Source organism: Crassostrea angulata, chromosome 2 (genome assembly GCF_025612915.1).
Source record: "Crassostrea angulata isolate pt1a10 chromosome 2, ASM2561291v2, whole genome shotgun sequence".
NCBI classification, from domain to species: domain Eukaryota; kingdom Metazoa; phylum Mollusca; class Bivalvia; order Ostreida; family Ostreidae; genus Magallana; species Magallana angulata.
This window is the reverse complement of record NC_069112.1, coordinates 62,636,607-62,654,106: the sequence shown is the minus strand read 5'-3', so window position 1 is coordinate 62,654,106 and position 17,500 is coordinate 62,636,607. Positions and strand designations below refer to the sequence as shown.

The 17,500-nt window shown below is 36.3% G+C and overlaps 3 protein-coding genes and 2 pseudogenes across 3 annotated transcripts; 3 read left to right on the top strand and 2 right to left on the bottom strand.

Annotated features, from left to right (window-relative positions):
- The first annotated feature begins 3,145 nt into the window (after positions 1-3,145).
- On the top strand, positions 3,146-4,793 carry LOC128172659 (zinc finger protein 182-like; annotated as a pseudogene).
- Positions 4,794-5,073: 280 nt separating this feature from the next.
- LOC128172778 (uncharacterized) lies at positions 5,074-6,859 on the top strand (annotated as a pseudogene).
- A 1,042-nt stretch (positions 6,860-7,901) lies between these two features.
- On the top strand, positions 7,902-8,850 carry LOC128172774 (uncharacterized). Its single transcript, XM_052838524.1, has 2 exons — positions 7,902-8,239; positions 8,436-8,850. The coding sequence occupies exons 1-2, from the start codon at positions 8,194-8,196 to the stop codon at positions 8,783-8,785; spliced, it is 396 nt and encodes a 131-aa protein (XP_052694484.1). The 5' UTR covers positions 7,902-8,193; the 3' UTR covers positions 8,786-8,850.
- A 4,687-nt stretch (positions 8,851-13,537) lies between these two features.
- Positions 13,538-14,506, bottom strand: LOC128174641 (uncharacterized). Its single transcript, XM_052840147.1, has one exon. The coding sequence runs from the start codon at positions 14,504-14,506 to the stop codon at positions 13,538-13,540; it is 969 nt and encodes a 322-aa protein (XP_052696107.1).
- Positions 14,507-16,816: 2,310 nt separating this feature from the next.
- On the bottom strand, positions 16,817-17,278 carry LOC128174640 (uncharacterized protein K02A2.6-like). The gene has a single exon (XM_052840146.1). It carries the CDS (start codon positions 17,276-17,278, stop codon positions 16,817-16,819), a length of 462 nt encoding a protein of 153 aa, XP_052696106.1.
- Positions 17,279-17,500: the final 222 nt, after the last annotated feature.

Here is a 17,500-nt window from a genome sequence, read left to right as displayed (position 1 = left end):
CTAGAGTTACTATTCCCCCAAATACAGATATTGTAGTCAAATGGTATCTACATAAAGAACTTCCATATCAACCAGTTTGTGCGTTGTTACAGACAACATCTAAATCAAAGATACCTAAAGACTTATATGTGTCTCCTGTACATATATCATATCCCCATAGACAGAATGGAGTAGTACCTGTACATATTAGTAATATTACTACAAAAACTGTTACTTTGACTCCACATGCTTTACTCTGTGAAGTTCAACCAGTCAGTGTTGAGAATTTTACATCTCTTAAAGATGATTGTGTGCCCAAAGAGGTTGATATCATGGAATTAACATTCCATAAGATGAACTTTCAAGAGACAATTTACAAAAACTGACTGAGTTGATATATAACTTCAATGACATCTTTTCAAAAAGTGAAACAGATATTGGCTATAGCAAGTCAGTAAAGCATAATATAGAATTATCCAATGAAATTCCATTTAAGTAAATGTATCGTCGAATTCCCCCATCAATGTTTCATGAGGTGAGAAATGACTTGCAACAGTTATAAAGTGCAGGTATAATTCGACGTTTACATTCTCCTTATGCTTCAAATGGTGTACTTGTCAAAAAGAAAATAGGTGAATTACGCCTATGCATAGATTTCAGAGAATAAAATCAAAGAACCATAAAAAATAGTTATTCTTTACCAAATATTGATGAGATTTTAGATTCTCTTTCTGGCAATAAGTATTTTTCAATTTTAGACATGAATTCAGGATATCATCAAATTGAAATTGAAGAGAAACATAAAGAACGCAGTGCTTTTACTGTTGGTCCACTAGGATTCTATGAATACAACAGAATGGCTTTCTGGTTAGCAAATGCACCTGCTACTTATCAGAGGCTCATGGAACAATGTCTTGGAGAATTACACCTAACAGTTTGTTTTATATACTTGGTTGACATTATTATATTTTCCAAGACTTATGAAGAACATTTAGACCGATTATACTTTCAAAAGTTGCAGGAAGCTGGAGTTAAACTTTCTCCAAAGAAATGATCTTTATTAAAAACACGTGTGAAATATGTTGGTCATATTGTTTCAGAAAAAGGCATTGAGTCTGATGAGGAAAAGGTATCAAAGGTACTGGAATGGCCTCAACCTAAATCACGTGAAGAAATCCGTCAATTTTTAGGTTTTTGTAGGCTATTATAGGAAATTTATCAAGAATTTTTTAAAAAATAGCCAGACCTTTAATAGATCTTATGCCTACAACACAAAAGAAAAGCCGAAGTAGAAGGAAAACACCTATTAATCATCCACAGGCAGATTTTAAATGGAGAGAAGAGCACGAAACTTCTTTTAACTTTCTGAAATAACAGTTATCTTCTTATCCAATATTAGCCTATCCTGATTATTCAAAATCATCTGAATTACACACTGATGCCTCGTTACATGGCTTAGGTGCTGTCATATCAGGAAAAGGAGGATGGACTGAAACATGTCATAGCATACGCTAGTAGAAGTCTAAGCAAGGCTGAGAGAAATTATCCGGCTCATAAATTAGAGTTTCTTGCACTGCAGTGGTCTGTCAAGGAGAAATTCAAAGAATATTTATATGGCCACAAGTTTACAGTATATACGGATAATAATCCACTTACGTACTTACAACTGCACAATTAGATGCAACTGGCCATAGATGGCTTGCAGCTTTGTCTGCTTACAATTTTGATCTTAAGTATAGACCAGGTAAAACAAATGCAGATGCAGATACCCTGTCTCGTTTACCAGTTATATCTATACTACCAAAACAAGATGTGACTACTGTATCATCAAAGGAGAAGAATTTGCAACAGGATTAGTGAAATTACACAGACTGGGGAAATTCTGTCACTGCAATATGTAATGCATCAAACATATGTCCATTTATTGAAACTTTACCTGTCACTGAAGATGCTATCAAAATGAACATCAGTGCATTACATAATGAAATCTTTCAAAGTATTGATGTTAATAAAAAACAAATTAAAGATCCAGACATATCATATTGGTTTGATCAAGTTTATAACAATTACAAACCACATAAGGATGAAATACCAGAATGTGAAGAGATAAATCACTACTCTTCAGGAGAGGTATGAGGAGGAGCAGATGAGAGAAATGGAAGCAAGGCAGAGAGAAAGGAGAAATTGAACACTTACAAGAACAGCTGCGACACCAGAGTAAAAGACCAACAGAACCACTTCATCAGACGGCCAACCCCAAAGTCAAGTTGGAAAAGTATGATGGAAAGACCTCCATCATAAAGTAGTGGTTAAATTTTTAACTGTTATCAACTTACAGAAACTCTTTGAGAAGATGGCCATCGACACCTTACCCTTTCACTTGACTGGAGCTGCAAATTTATGGTTTTACGCCGTGGATGACGTGATTAAAAGAACCATCAAAGACGCCATACACCAGCGGTTTCAGCCATCATTCCAGAATGACCTGGAGCTGATGGACGTCAAGCACAAACTTTCGAGGTCGGTGGACGATTTTTATCAATCGGGTTACCCTGATGACGACTGACCGAAGGGTAGACCAGATTTATTCTAATTCTTCATGATCCTGCCCTGCACTGGTTAACAGTATTAAACCTATTTTGTGATGATGATGATGATGGTGATCACTGACATCTTCGACTCAATGTATACGTAGGTTTCCATGGGGGTTAAATCCATAAGAATGATGATCCAAGAACAGAACGTGGTTAAAAATCTTATAAACTCCGAGCATCATTAGTAGTATAGGGAGTAGCATTTCGTGCTGATCCTGAATGATCCCGAGATCCTGGTTCATTTAAAGATTTTGATCATACAGCTAACTTAAAGGGCTTACATGAGAAGAGGAATTATCTTTATATAAAATATTCAGGATCCTGACTGCGACTTGTTCAAGGTCCGAGCAGGTGAATTTGTCGGGTCCGAACAGGTGCGTGAAAGTCATTTACCAATTATGGGGAGAAATATTATGAATAAGAAATCAACATGCATTAATTATAATTAACTGTATAAACGAGTTGAAACTAGTCCTGACATATTAATGGCGTAACTAAGTAACAGCGTGTCATTGCCGATTAAGGGAGGAGCACCATTTAAAAGGACGACAGTTTGAAGATGCGATTACTCTATGCTTAGAGACTACATCAAAATGTTGTCTACAGATTTTCTGTTCAACGCAGAGGAAGAAATTATTGAGATGTTCTTGAGAGACCTAAATACTGTGGAGTCCGTTGAAGAGTGGGCCGAGAAAAATGGTTTGAGCAATCACCCACTAGTTGTAGAAAAATTAGAAGAGTTGAGAGCGGAAGGGTAGAAATTAGGTAAGTGTTATATATTTTATCTACATAACAAACATGTATTTGAACACGTGTTTCTCTCTCTCTCCTCTCTAAATTTTATCTCTTTCTTTCTGTTAAAGTGTTAATGATGACGAGGTGATAAGGATCGAGATCGATACGGGAAAAGAACAATCTGCAGGGTAAGTTTGTTCCCTTATCAAAATATCTTGCATGTTTGAAAATGTACACTAGATTATTGTATTGTTTCACTGTTTTGTATGTGTGTAGAAAGGAAGAGTCGCAAAGAGCAACGAAGTTATGAGCGATTCCGACACAAGACCCAGAGTAAGATTTGTGAAGTCATAAACTTATACAAGTATTTTAAACAATGGTCAGTGTAAGCCTATTATGCATCTGTTATGCATTTCCTTTTAATTGTAGAGACGAGTTTGCTGTACTACCGAGGCCTGTCGTACGGCCGTCTTCGTTGCAATGCCCAGATTGTCCGAAGTCATTTAAACGTAAAAACGAGCTTAAAGTTCACACGAAGGCGAGACATTAGAACGTGTCATTTTTGGGTAACAAATGTAAAAAACATTTGATTACAAGACAAATGCAATACGACACGAGGCAAAGTGCAACGGGTAGGATCAAAATTCAAGTTCCGAACAGAAATCGGTAAATAATTAAGAGGCAAATTTACATGTTTGTAGAATTATTGTTACTTGTGAAGGACTTGTAGATTGAAATGTGACATATATTTTTTAAGACAGCGGAAAAGGGAGAAAAAGCACAGAGAAGAGGGAAAAGGGAATAAAATGCAGGAAGTGTGACCACGTTTCATCGAACAAACAAGAACTAAACGCTCACAGAAAATTTCATGCAGAGGAGGGAAACCTTCCGTAGAAAAAGGTCAACCCGAACGACGTGCAGAATATGCAGCAAAGTATTTCCTAATAGAAATACTTTGTTTATCCACCAAAAAGTCGACCACCAGACTGGAAGCGGTGAAGTGGGGGATTTTCCTTGGGAGGCTACGGGAGAACCGGCTCCGTGGGATGGTGATGAGAGATTAAAATCTGCTTACATGGCCGATAAGAAATTCATACTAAGCAAAGGTGAAACCGGCTTAGTTAAAAAAATATATAAACTATCCAGCCGACAACCTCATCACAACCACGGATATCGTCCGGAAAGTAGAAGACATCGCCCGAGGGAAAAAATGGTTTTTTGCATGAATATTTCTGTAGGATTTATCCTACGGCACATCGAAACGGGGGAATACCGATATTTCATTCCGGACAGGAATGAAACTCTCTTTCCCAGTCCTATTCTCATCAGCACTATAAGCGATGTGGGAAAGAAAATCAAATCTCAAATGGACTATATAAATCTTTTTGAACATTTGATGCGACATAGGCCGGACAGCAAGTGGAGGATTGACAAAATTACAAACATAAAAATCGTTTTTTTAGGACGAAATATATTTTGAATTGATGGCGACTTAACCCTCTTGTATATATGTGTATTTTTTTTTTATTTTGTGTTTAGCTTGTCCATAACCAATGCCTTAGATTTGGACGTTGTCCGGCTAGCGCTTCACGCTTGGGCAAACGCGGGGGACTCTGTGTATATACACAGTGAAGTCCCCGACTGACCAGCTGCAGACCCCACACTCTCATTCGTTCGGAGGAAACCATGATGAAGACAGTGTTAGTAGTTTTTTTTTTCGTACTTGTATTGCATTGCATCTTGCTGTCAAAGATGGGATGACGTGATGGTGTGTCGAAAACTCTTTTCTTCTCCACGTCTTGAGGGTGTGAGGGTCCTTATCATTGCCAGAGTCCCGACGAAGCAGTTAAATTTCAGGGCCTACGACGTGTAGAAGTCATGGTGCAGTTTTCCAACCTGCAGTGTGGACCAGGCACCAAAGTCTTCTTGGGGGGCAGATTGTGTACACATGTAAGTGTAATGTATGCTCAAATGCTAACTTTACGTGCATACTGTGTAAACTTGTACATATTGTGATTGATGCCATTATTTTGTCAGGCTTCAAATACCCGAATGAAAAGTTACCCCTCTACGACAACGGCCATGATGGAGACGGCATCCATTGGGTTTAGAAAGTGTATTTTATTATATAGTAAAACATATTTTTTTAAAATCATGAATAGTTATATTTTTAAAAAATGAAAATGCTCTACTGAAACTGAAACTGAAACTTTGAGCATATCTGTTATTTTCTAGACACTCCCTGGATCATACACCCCTGCGAATGTGTTCGGAATGTTTTCTTTATCGTTGCTAAAAATGTAATAAATCCAGAGATCCTCGAATGAAAGTTCACGAGACTTCACTGAGATTTGTTCAGTTCCTGTGAAATTTTGAGCGGAAGTATAAGTGTTCGGATAATATTCTCAAAATACGTAAGTTCTGGTCATTTTTCATATCATATCCTACTATGATTTATGTAAAACGTGAAAATTTTTTAAATAAATATAATTTATTTCATCCTCTAGAGGTTATTTAAACTAAACAATAATATTAAGAACAGAGTTATCGTTCGTGTTCAACCACTTTACACGTGGTTGAAAGTATAAACATTGGTTGCCTAATAAAATCATAGCCATGTTTGATGCTTTTGGCGTGCAATACCATGCTTTTTATAAAAAAAAATGGGTGTCTAGTTTGCAATAAAACTTAGTATATCGAGCTATGTTCTTTGAATATTCTGCATAAAATAATATAGTCTGTTTTACAATTGATGCTATTACTAGGTCAGGTGCGGATCACACATTAATCCTAAAAGGGGAACCGTTACTAAGCATGTTAATTGTTGCAATAGCAGAAAATTTATAATTTCTATTTATATATTTATTTCTAGAACTCGTTTAATCCTCTTATAAATGAAGGTAAAGTTTAAAGTCAATAAAAGCCTAGATTTTAAATTTGACTTCAAGTACCTTTAAATTCTAGGAAATAGACTATTATCACGAGGCACAATTTTTACTGCAAAACTGAAAGGGTCAAATAAAAACCACATGGTCTAAATTTAAATGACAATAACATTCGCAGGGGTGTCATAGTCACAGGAATATCGTCCCTCGCCCTGTACTGTATTGAGATATGTGTGTTTGTCGTCATCGTGCGCAAGCAATGTGGCAGGAGAAAAAGCCTTCAAAGACTTTCAGCAGCGATGGACGATATTTCTGTGTCTGAGGTTTGAAATGAAAATGTTAAGCTAGACTAACTACAGTTTTCTTTTGTATATAGTGCTTTTCGTATTCTGGAAGTGTCTTGCATGTCGCCGCCAACCAACCGTCACAGTCCCCACGCCAGTCCAGATCCCCGCACACCATCAAAGGGAGCCGACACCCGTCCCCGTTCTTAGACGCTCGCGACGTGCGAGGAGAGCACTCCCGAAATATGGTTTTTGAAGCGTGTGGGCCATGAACTGTTAAAGTCAAACTTATTTTATTGTAAAGAAACTATTTTTTGTTTTTGTAAAGTTTCGATGTGTTAAAATGTATCTGTTATCAACATATATCAAGAGAGGTTGAACATGTGAGAATTTGTTTGTTGATGAATTTTAAGGAACAAAAAAGTTGACAGGATGATGTCTGAAATGCATTAAAAGATAATACAAATCCTCATTTCAATATGGCTCATTATAGATTGAGCATTAGAAGCTGAACGGGGAAAGGGTCATTACGAAATGATTAGATATTTAATTTATGTTGTACCTCGGACACTGGGCAAACAAATACCTTTTGAATGGACAGTAAAGTAAAGATAATCATTAAATATTATTTCTTTCGTTTGAGGGACGAATTAGACAGAAATCAATTTCTACTTGGTATAATAATGAATTAACTAGAGCAGAGCTCGTGGCAAAACCACGAGTAGGTCTTCCGTTGTTGCTGCAAGTTGAAAACGTATGTGATATGGTGTCAATAATTTATAATGACTAAACTTTCAGTTCTGCTTTTGTTATAAAAATGTGTTGTGATTGAAAGCCTGTATATAAAACGTGTTTTGAAAAAGAAAGAAAGAAAATGTTTTAGGAAAACTATCTGTCGAACACAGTTTATGTAATCGTTTCAAACATTCTTTAAAAAATGAGATGTTTAATGGCGAGTTAAATTTTCAGAGGGTAGCAAGCATTGTTACATGTACTCATGATTCATGTGAGGAATTGTGTTTTTTGGGAGTTGATTTTAATCAACTCTCCTATGCAGTTACTCTAGCATACCGAAACTGAAACTGTGTTTGCACCTAAGCACAAATCATCGCCGCTGACAAGACTTAGTTTTTGAAAATAATGAAGCATTTTTTTAAAGGAAACATATATGTCCATATTCACACCAGTGTCTTAGGTAAGGTAGATTTAAGTAGTAAGCTAAGTTTAGGTAAACTGGGTTTAAATCCCATTTGAGCTGAGTTCACTTTGAACTCACCTGTGTTAGCATGGGATGTGTGAACTTTCATTCACTGTATTGGCCATTAAGTCACGTGACTTATAACGTCAAAATGATTGGTTTATTGAGTCAATAAAATTTACTATGGAATGTGTAGTAAAATAAAGCGATCTAGTTTTTCCGTTTTTAAAGAATTGGTAGTAGGATAAAGAGTTACAACTCTTACAGAAAATATAAATTATTTTATAGAGACAACTGTAAGAACCAAACAAACAGAGACGACCACCACTCTTACAAGCACTACCCTGTCTAAAAATCATGGTAAGTTTTTTTTTTTTTAAATGAGAGTTAAATGTAAAAATGGGTGGACACAAAGAAAATAATCTGAAAATTGATTGAACCTTTTTTTAAAAAAGGGTTATGGATTATTTATTATAGGAACGACTATAAAGGATCTAAAAGAGAAGTTTCTGAAGGCAATGAATTCAGCGGAGGAAACTGAATCTCTTACGGACATGGCCTTAGGTAACTACTTCACTTTCATTTGAACTTCATGTTGTCTAACTATCATGCATTTTTCAGAAGTTTAATTTCATAGAGTAACTAATTATCAGTACAATTAACTGTTTAAATTTTTAAAAAAATGATCTGTTAATGTACGTTATAAATTTATGTTTTTCTCAGGTGTCAAATGACTAATTTTTTCTAAAAAAAATTGTAGGATTTTTAATGTGGGCGATTATGGCATCGGTTGCCGCATTCTTGGTATTACTCAAGAAATGGTTTCTCAAAAAATGCTGCGGGGAAGAGCCATCAACAAATAACCAGCCAACACAGCAGCCCACTTTGAACCCGGCCTTCTCCCCAGGACAGCTGAACGTGATACCACTGATGGTGATGCACACACCACCATCTTCCACCATCAGTGGTTCACCGTCTAGTACTAGTGTCGCCACTACGCCAGAGATTAACCGGGAGGAGGAGGAGGAGGAAGAGGAAGAGCCAGTAGGGCACAGAACCAGACTGTTCTGTGCCCGAAGACTAAACTGGTCTAAAACCAGTGTAGTTTAGTTTTAATTTTGATCAAGTGTTGTTAGATTAGATGAATTAGATATGCAAAGGAAAGTAACTATAGAATATAAAGCAATATTCTTGGTCTTAATTTGAAACAATATTTTTTGTCAATAGTTACAAGTTGTTCTGTTGAACATTCTTCATTAATGGTAAACTGTCTTTGTTTTCAGAATTTTTTTTATGCTGCTACATTTTCATGTTTTCTGTTTTGCATTTAGAAGTTACTTCCCTTTGACTATCTTGTTAGCAAAATAAATATTAGTTTCTTTGGTAGTGTATTCATTGTGATATTGTAATATTTACATGCAAGTATATGGAGTTATCATTAAATAAAATTATGTGATTGTGCCAACCAGGATTATTTTGAGACAAATTTCGGTCAGTAACATTTTTTGTTGTATTTTTTTTCCACAAGAATCTGTTGAACTGTTTAAGAAGCTTTTGTTTTTAGTTTTGTTATCTATAAATGTCATAATGTGTAATACATAAAACTATGTATACAAAAATATTTAAAAAACTAATCTTGCTCGTTTACATATTTTTATTATTGTCTTACAGATTTTCATGTACTCATGGTGCTTCTCTTTTTTTTAATATAATGGTGCTTACATTGAGATCATCAATGATGATGATGAAGGGAGTGAAGATGATTTTTTTTTATTTCCATTTTTGTATATGCTTGTATTTTTTTGTAAAACATAACATCTTTTTACCTGTTTACATGTTTTATACTTGTATATTTTTTTAAAAACTAAATATAATTTTCAATATCTGTCAGAGATTACTGTATATGATAGATGGACAAAATGTATGATGCATTCTTGTCCAGCAATAAATATATTGCTTCAAAAAAATGATTATTATATTATAGAAAAAAAATACATGTATACAAGGACAATAAAACATGGTAAAATTTTATTATTTATGAATATATTATTTGTTTTATTGTTGTATGTTTCTAAAATTCGTTTAACGTGTATCATTAAGGAACCTTAATAACGATATTTTTATCATGATGACTTGAGTCTTAAAAAGCTATTACTATTAGACTACAACACATTAGGAATTTCAGTCGATAAAAATGGAAGAAAAATTGTGAAATTTGTGAAGGCAAACCAGTTTCAATGCCATTTTATAAATTAAATGCTGAATTAATGGAAACTTAAGGCCATTTTTAAAACATTTCATAGACAGTTGGTCTGTTGAGCGCTCTATTCTATACCCTGTAACTACATGCAGATTTTGAATAAAAGTATTTAGTATATTGGTTTAAATATTTTTGGGGAGATGTCAATGGAAGGATTTGTACTGCACCTGTTTGTCAGCGAGGAAGAATTGATGGAACTAGACCGGGATATACGTCCCCTCTGGAAGGAGGGTGGAATGTAATGCGAAGTAGAAAGGTGTGAGGGATTGTTTTTCCAGAGTTATAAGGACTGCAGGAGTACCACCAAGAATGTGTCTCAGTATACAGATGTCCTGTTGAAGGGTGCCCGTATATCAGTGCTAGGACAGGTTATCCGTCATGGGAACATCAGACACAGGGGTACGGTGGAGCCTCTACCGGTGGCTTCTGGTGGCTAACACCAAGTACAGACCACCAGGAGACAGGTTAATGCCCCTCGCTCCGATGACACAGGCCAGAGACATCCACCGTAAAGAGGAAGCCAAGAAGAGAAGATTGCAGACAGACACTACTGCTGGGGAAAAGCTAGAGGGGACCTCAGTAGTATACGGGATCAAGTGGTAGTGCTACAGGAATAGGACCGGAAGATTGTGGGGGAAGTTTAGTACAACAACTGTTGAGGAATACAGACCTTGAACTATACAAGCTTACCTTTTAAAAAGATTGGTGAGCTAGCACCGGCGCCATCCTTAATCACAGAAGCAGATTTATAAAACAATTAATTAACAAAAAGAAGGCACAGTGGTGTACTGGAATTGTGCTGAAGAGGGGTGTCAATTTCGAATCTAGAGTAGGCTTAACATCGGCAATGGCATAGCTCATTAACTGTACCTTATTCATTATGTTTCAATTTCGATGTGAATATTTTAAAGAACCATTGGTACTGTTGTGTAGCAATAGTATCTTCTCGGGCCTTTGCGGCAAGCTCGGAAAACATATCCGAGGTTGTTTTCCGAGCTTGAATGATTAGCAATTTTTATAATATTTAAAATAACTTCGCATTTTAAGACCTAAGCTACTTTTTCAATAAAACACAAAATTTCCTGTGAAGCTGAGAAAACGGAATTCAAATGGTACAGTTTTTCTACAGTATTCCCAGAACCCCCTACTAGGAGTCGAGCATGTATATTCCAGTAAAATAAAAGACTAACGTAGTTGGTAGCGCTCGAAAGCGCTAGCAATAAGATTTTTTCTATGGGTATCAGTGATCACAAGAACGAGTTAACAAATAGACAAGAGAATATTAGTTGATGAGTTGTACGTCAATTGAGAGGAAAGTGATAAAAAGAAACTGACGAGGTTCACTTTAATTTCAAATACCATAGCATACAAATCTCCTAGCATGTCATACAAATCTCATAGCATATCATTAAAATCGCATACCATAGCATAGCTTAAAATTGTAAAAGATATGCATGAAATGATTATATCGATCTTTAAACCCCCTAAATGAAATATTACCGCGGATAACATCATGTAACAATTGATTCTTCACATTCTCGTTACTTTTAGCCCAGGGGATGAGATGTGTTTGTTTCAGATCTCCTTTCGGTTGTCTAAGAATGTTCTTGTTTTTCCACGCCTGGAAAAAAACTCGTCTATTCCCGCCTATAAGTAGTAGCTTAGAGACGCACAGTGGAGGTGTGTCTTAAAAGGAATTTTTCAATTTTCGCTTCTGCAAAAACAATTGTTACATTTAAAAAATATGTGTCAAGTAAATGAATTACCAGATAAAACATTGAATAGTTATGCCCCTATTTTTTTAAAATCGGTATCTTTACCTACATTTACACACATTTTTGAGGCAACTTTGTCCCTCCACATGGATTAACATTTTTAAGGTACTTTTTCATTCTTTCTACACTCATGTATTAGTTTTCTCAACAGTTGCACAAGTTCGACGAATGAGGTTTGTCGTGAATATACATATATTGAGTTGTGTTTAAGTCCAAGAAATATAGCCTCAGGTGGAATAAGATTTTTGTACAAATCTACGCAGACTTTCCAAACGACGCCTTCCGTATTAGCCGTATTTCCCACAGCGGGTCAATCGTATGCGAAAGTGTATTTATCTCGCTTCCTGGGTTTATAAGTATCATTTAGGTGGCGGCGCACAAAAGCGCCTAAGGGCAACTCTTTTCCTATGCAGTATAGGTATAGTGCATTGGCGTCGAGGCCAAAAAATCTACCACAAGGCTTTTGTGGGGTAGCACGGATGAAAGATTTCGCTGTCTTGTTGTAGCGTTTGAATATTATACTAGGCCCCCTGAATGATGTTTTGTTTAATCGTATCGCATAAATCTTCATTCTGACGATCAATCAAAGCAACACTAGTTCCCTCTTTTGTTCCGCTCTCGAACAGCATACTTCGTACAAGTCCTGGTACCGAAATACTACATTTAAAGATATAAATAAAGATATCAATTATTAGTCATATTTATTGCAACATTTTATACATGGTTCCTTTCCGGGGTAAATTGTGTTAGATCTAACTGATTCTGTCTGGAAATCAATCTTTCCTCAGTGTCATAATCATTTGTCATTATGACTACCGGATATATCCGAACTATACTTCCTGTGTTTTTTACCCCCCCCCCCCTTTCCAATTATGTAAGCAAAAAAACCTGAAATTGTTACATAAGCTTGAATGTTTCCACCTCCTCGTACACATTGAAATAAATGTAGGGAGACCTATATGTAATAGGATAAAATCGCTTTTTCTGTTCAAGTTCTTTATTTCAATTAAATATTAAATTTATTGGCAATGAGCTACTATATAAACAAAATAACTCATATTACAAATAGACAAACACAGAAACACTAAAAAATTCATAATACACAATTTGCATTTAATTCAAAATCTGACATCAACAAACCTCCAATATATGGCGGCGGTGCCACACACAGTCAATTAGTAGACTAGCGCACTCACTTGCTACAGGTATGACTGTATATATAATTAAAAACACCATATATATTTATGCTTAAATCTAGAAATACTACAGACAAAGTTATCTCAAAATCTAAACAGTCTGTATATAAAACAATTTTATTATTCTCACATAAATGATGTTTAAATTACTGTGTATGGAATAAAATACAAATGAATAGTTATTCCAAACATGAAAATAACTCTCTAACCGTAAATAATGCAAGGTACTAGTATCACTCACACGTTTCACCCGTTTCACACCTGAACACTCTCAAGGGCGTCAGCGAAGTGAGACTCCGTATAAACTTGTTTAAATCTCAAACATTATAATAAGTAAATACATAATTTCCCAAATTAGTCTTACTTTGCTGATTATCATAATAGAATAGAAAACAACTAGTTAAATGTTCAAAAGATATTTTTAATAAGTTTAAAGAAACATAATCTCTAAAAAAAAAAAGAATTTGCGCTGAACAGAAACTCTATAAATAGAATAAACACAGGTAAACTTTACAGTACGCGATTCGCGCAAATACCACGTATATTTTTAACCATTACATATCTCCCCCGCGCAATAATGTTGATGCCCTCATCAACAAACATATAAAACTGGATACCCATTCAAAAAAATCTATGTACAATCATCTGAGTTTGACCTGTTTTTCATATGCAAGTATTCTGAAAACGTTTGACTTGAGCTTGCGCTTAGACTTGCACCTAATGCTGCTACAGCATTTCCGAAATCCTGAAACTCAGAACTAGAAGAATCTGCGTTTACTGACATGTTTCTGGATAACACTGATTTAGGCAAATTGAAAGGGTTGGGATGCTTAACCGCCGTTGACCTATTAGAGCGTGTAAGAGGTATTTCTTGCCCATGTCCAGCAGAAACCTTATTGTCAGTGGGACTCTGACCCGGGGTAAATTGCAATAGAGAATCTAAAATATCAGACTGCTTGTTCTCTGCAATATTATCTTCCGGAGGCATCGAGTCTTCTTTATTATCGTTTTCACCTAAACTTACCTGAGATTCTGGATCAGGGTTATCTTTTTCATTTTCTATTTCTGTAAATTCGAATGTCTTTATCTCCTCGTCTGAGTCAGGCTCGTCACAAAGGTCAATATCATTGTTGGCTTTTTCCTTAGTATCTAAGATCTCGTTCCTGTGTAGAACTTTTACATCATCATACCCATCCGCTGACTTAACCTTGTAAACATTTTCTTGCAATGTCTCAGTTATGATATAAGGATCTGGTTTCCACACATCTTGTATTTTGTTCCTACCTTGTACATGATTTCTCAAGAGAACCTTTGTTCCGACATCAATAGAGCAAGGAGTAAATTTCCTCTCATGGAACTCGCGTCGTTTTTCTGCACTTTTTTCTGTGTTTTTCTCAGCAGCAGCCCATGCGCATCGAAGGCGTTCTCTGTGTGTGTGTAACCATTCATCTACTTCGAAGGACTCGCTGTCATTGTTGATCCCTAGTAAGAAATCTACGGGTAAATTCGGTTCTCTTCCATAAAGGAGATAATAAGGGGAAAACCCTGTAGAAGAATGAGGAGTAACATTATACACATAAACAAGTTCTGGCAAATACATTGTCCACTTTCTCTTTTGATCTGCGTTGAACGTTCTCAACCTGTCGTGCAGTGTCCTGTTAAATCTTTCCCATTGCCTCAGGATGATATGGCGTGCTACGTGACTTCTTAATACCATATATTTTACATAGCTCCTTCACGACCTCACCTTCAAAATTCCTACCTTGATCACTGCAATCAGGAGGACGAGGCCATGGACCATGATCCAACTGAAGATGTGCAGCGCTAGGAGCCTGGTTCAGCGACAGACGTCTCAGACGTGGTTGAAACGATAACAATAAATCTTATAACAGCGAGAAGAATTACACCAACTGGCATTTGAACAGTGAAACGAAACCATCAAATTTCGACTTCAAGATTCATCAAACCCCATTAAATAGACTGGGCGAACTTCTTTACCTACTTGCAAAGTGAATTAATCGAATATGCTAGAGAGTAACACGAGCGATCCAGTGAGACAGATGGACTGGGAAGGAAATGCTGCCGAGAGATCAGAGACTTGACTTTGTGACTGCTAAATATCATGGTGCTGTGAATCGGCGTATACAGGGTTTTTTTTAAAATTTTTATAATCCTTTGTTCTTTTGCAATATTAGATTATTTATTCAAGAATAATTATTTCCTCAAAATTAACATTACATGCATTGACACTATATTCTGTCCTAAAATATCCCCAATTCTCATTTTGCTGAATATAACTCGATATTTATATATACTTCAGGGTTCAAGCGATTTTCTTTCAGAAGTATGAAAAACTCTCAGTATTCCTTCTCTAAAACGTCCTATTTAGCTCATCAGCTGTTTTAAATACACGGCTAAAAATTAAGAAGTCTACGGGGTTTTGCATTTCAAAAGACCCAGATGATAACGTTGAAAAATTGTGCAAGGTCTTCTTAATGACTTCCAAATAGAGAAAAGATGTCAACATTTTTCATTATAAATCTCCGTAAGAAATCTGTTTTCGATCCTGTGAATTTTTCCTATTAAAAATGATGTGTCAGTGAAATTTTGTCGGATATTTCCCGTTTGATCTATTTCAATTGCATCTTTAACAGCTATGTGTATTTTTTTTTAATCGTCCAGATGTGCTGCATGAATATTTTGGGATCGACAGACTATAGTCCCAATATATAATCGGAAAATGTAACCAGCTGGCAACGTCTAGGGCTGTCTATTCGGATCATATGTATATAGCTGCAGGAATGAACAACTGCCACGTAATGTAAACGTAAACAAAATTGCATTGCTAAAAATACTAGTATCACCAAGTACTGTGTATTTTAGTGTTTAATTTACTTTAATTTTGAATGTCGTCAGTCGTATGGGGATTTTTTTTCAACTCAATGATACTGTATCGTCTGTGTGATTAAAGATCGTATAGACCACCGTAAATTCAATGTTGATGTAAGTATATATACAACATATTTGAAATATAAAAATACTTTGTTTTGGTATTGTTCAACACTTTCTACTGAAATGTTTGTTTTTATTTTTTCCAGCTATTATGAAAATAAAAAGGCACAAGATTAATGTATGGACAGTTTGATGTTTTGTTACATACTTCAGTGACCTCCCCTGGTCCTATTATCCGCCTTTCGTTCTCCGCGGTAGATGCCTCTTTCAGGTTCAGAACGGTTGGCCTATGGTGTTGAATTGCTCGGAAAGAATAACGCCATGTGCTCGTACACAAAGTCAAAAAAAAAATTCACTGCTGTAAGAGAAGATACACAAAACATGACTAGATAACACACCTTTGCATGACTAGAATCTTGAGTCTAATTTCAACAAATAAACATGTTTACAAGCCACACGAACAATTTTAAGAACACTCAAGTGATAACATAATCTTTCAGGTACTCCGGTTGTTTGGCTGCGCGTGTTGGTCTGTTGCGAACATATGGGAGAGGATCTTTGTCGGGCTCAATGATAGTCGGAGTATTCGGTATTCGGATTTCTTCCAGCTCATCTTTGCCTTCTTCTTGGTCCTTCAGTGTGTCAGGATCAACTTTGATTTTCTTATAATGAGATGAATTTCGAACTATGGTTCTTCCTCCCCGTTCTGCGGTTATCTGACTTCCGTTTCTTTCCTTCACTATGTACGGTTTGGAACTGAACGGTGTTGATAACTTGTTTTATTTTGGAGTCTTCACGAGCACTGTATCGCCTTCCTTGATGTAAGATTCCTTCGCGTTGTTCCTCGTGTCAGCATACACTTTCATTTTTTCTTTTGCCTGTCTGTCCTTGCTGAAGATATCAATCAGTTTCTTCTTCTTTTCCTTCATCTGTGGTAGTTTGGTCCTCATTTTTCTGTTTAGGAGACTTTCTGCCGGAGATAGGGTGGTGGTTCTATGGGGTGTTGCCCTGTACTTCTCAGAAATGTAAACATTTCCTGTTTCCAATTCTTGGATTCTATATGGGCTGTTCTGATGGCTTTGCCTAGGGTTCTCATAAATCTTTCAGCCTCTCCATTGGCCTTCGGCCATAATGGTGTGATTCTATGGTGTTTGAATCCTAATTTTTCTGCAAACTGTTTGAATTCAAAACTTTGGAATGGTGGGCCATTATCCGTTTTCAGTTCTTCTGGTATTCCAAACAATGAGAAAATTTTGTCAAATAGAGGAATTACAGATCTGGCAGATGTAGATCGCAGTACTTCTACCACAGGGTATCTTGAATGGTCATCTATCACAACCAATAGGTACTCTCCAGTTGGAAACGGACCACAAAAATCAGCGGAAACACGAGACCAGGGTTCATCAGGTATGTCTGTCATCTGTAGTGGTTCGTGATGTTTTGTTGGAGTACTAGCAGCACAGGGTATGCATTTCTTACAGATCTCTTCGACTAGCTGGTTGATTCCAGGAAACCATACTTTGTCTCGTAGTAGTTGCTTTGTCTTCACTATTCCTTGGTGACCCTCGTGTGCAAGTTCTACAACTGTCTTCTATAGGTGTTCTGGTATGACGAGACGGTTTTCGAAGAGAAGAATGCTTCC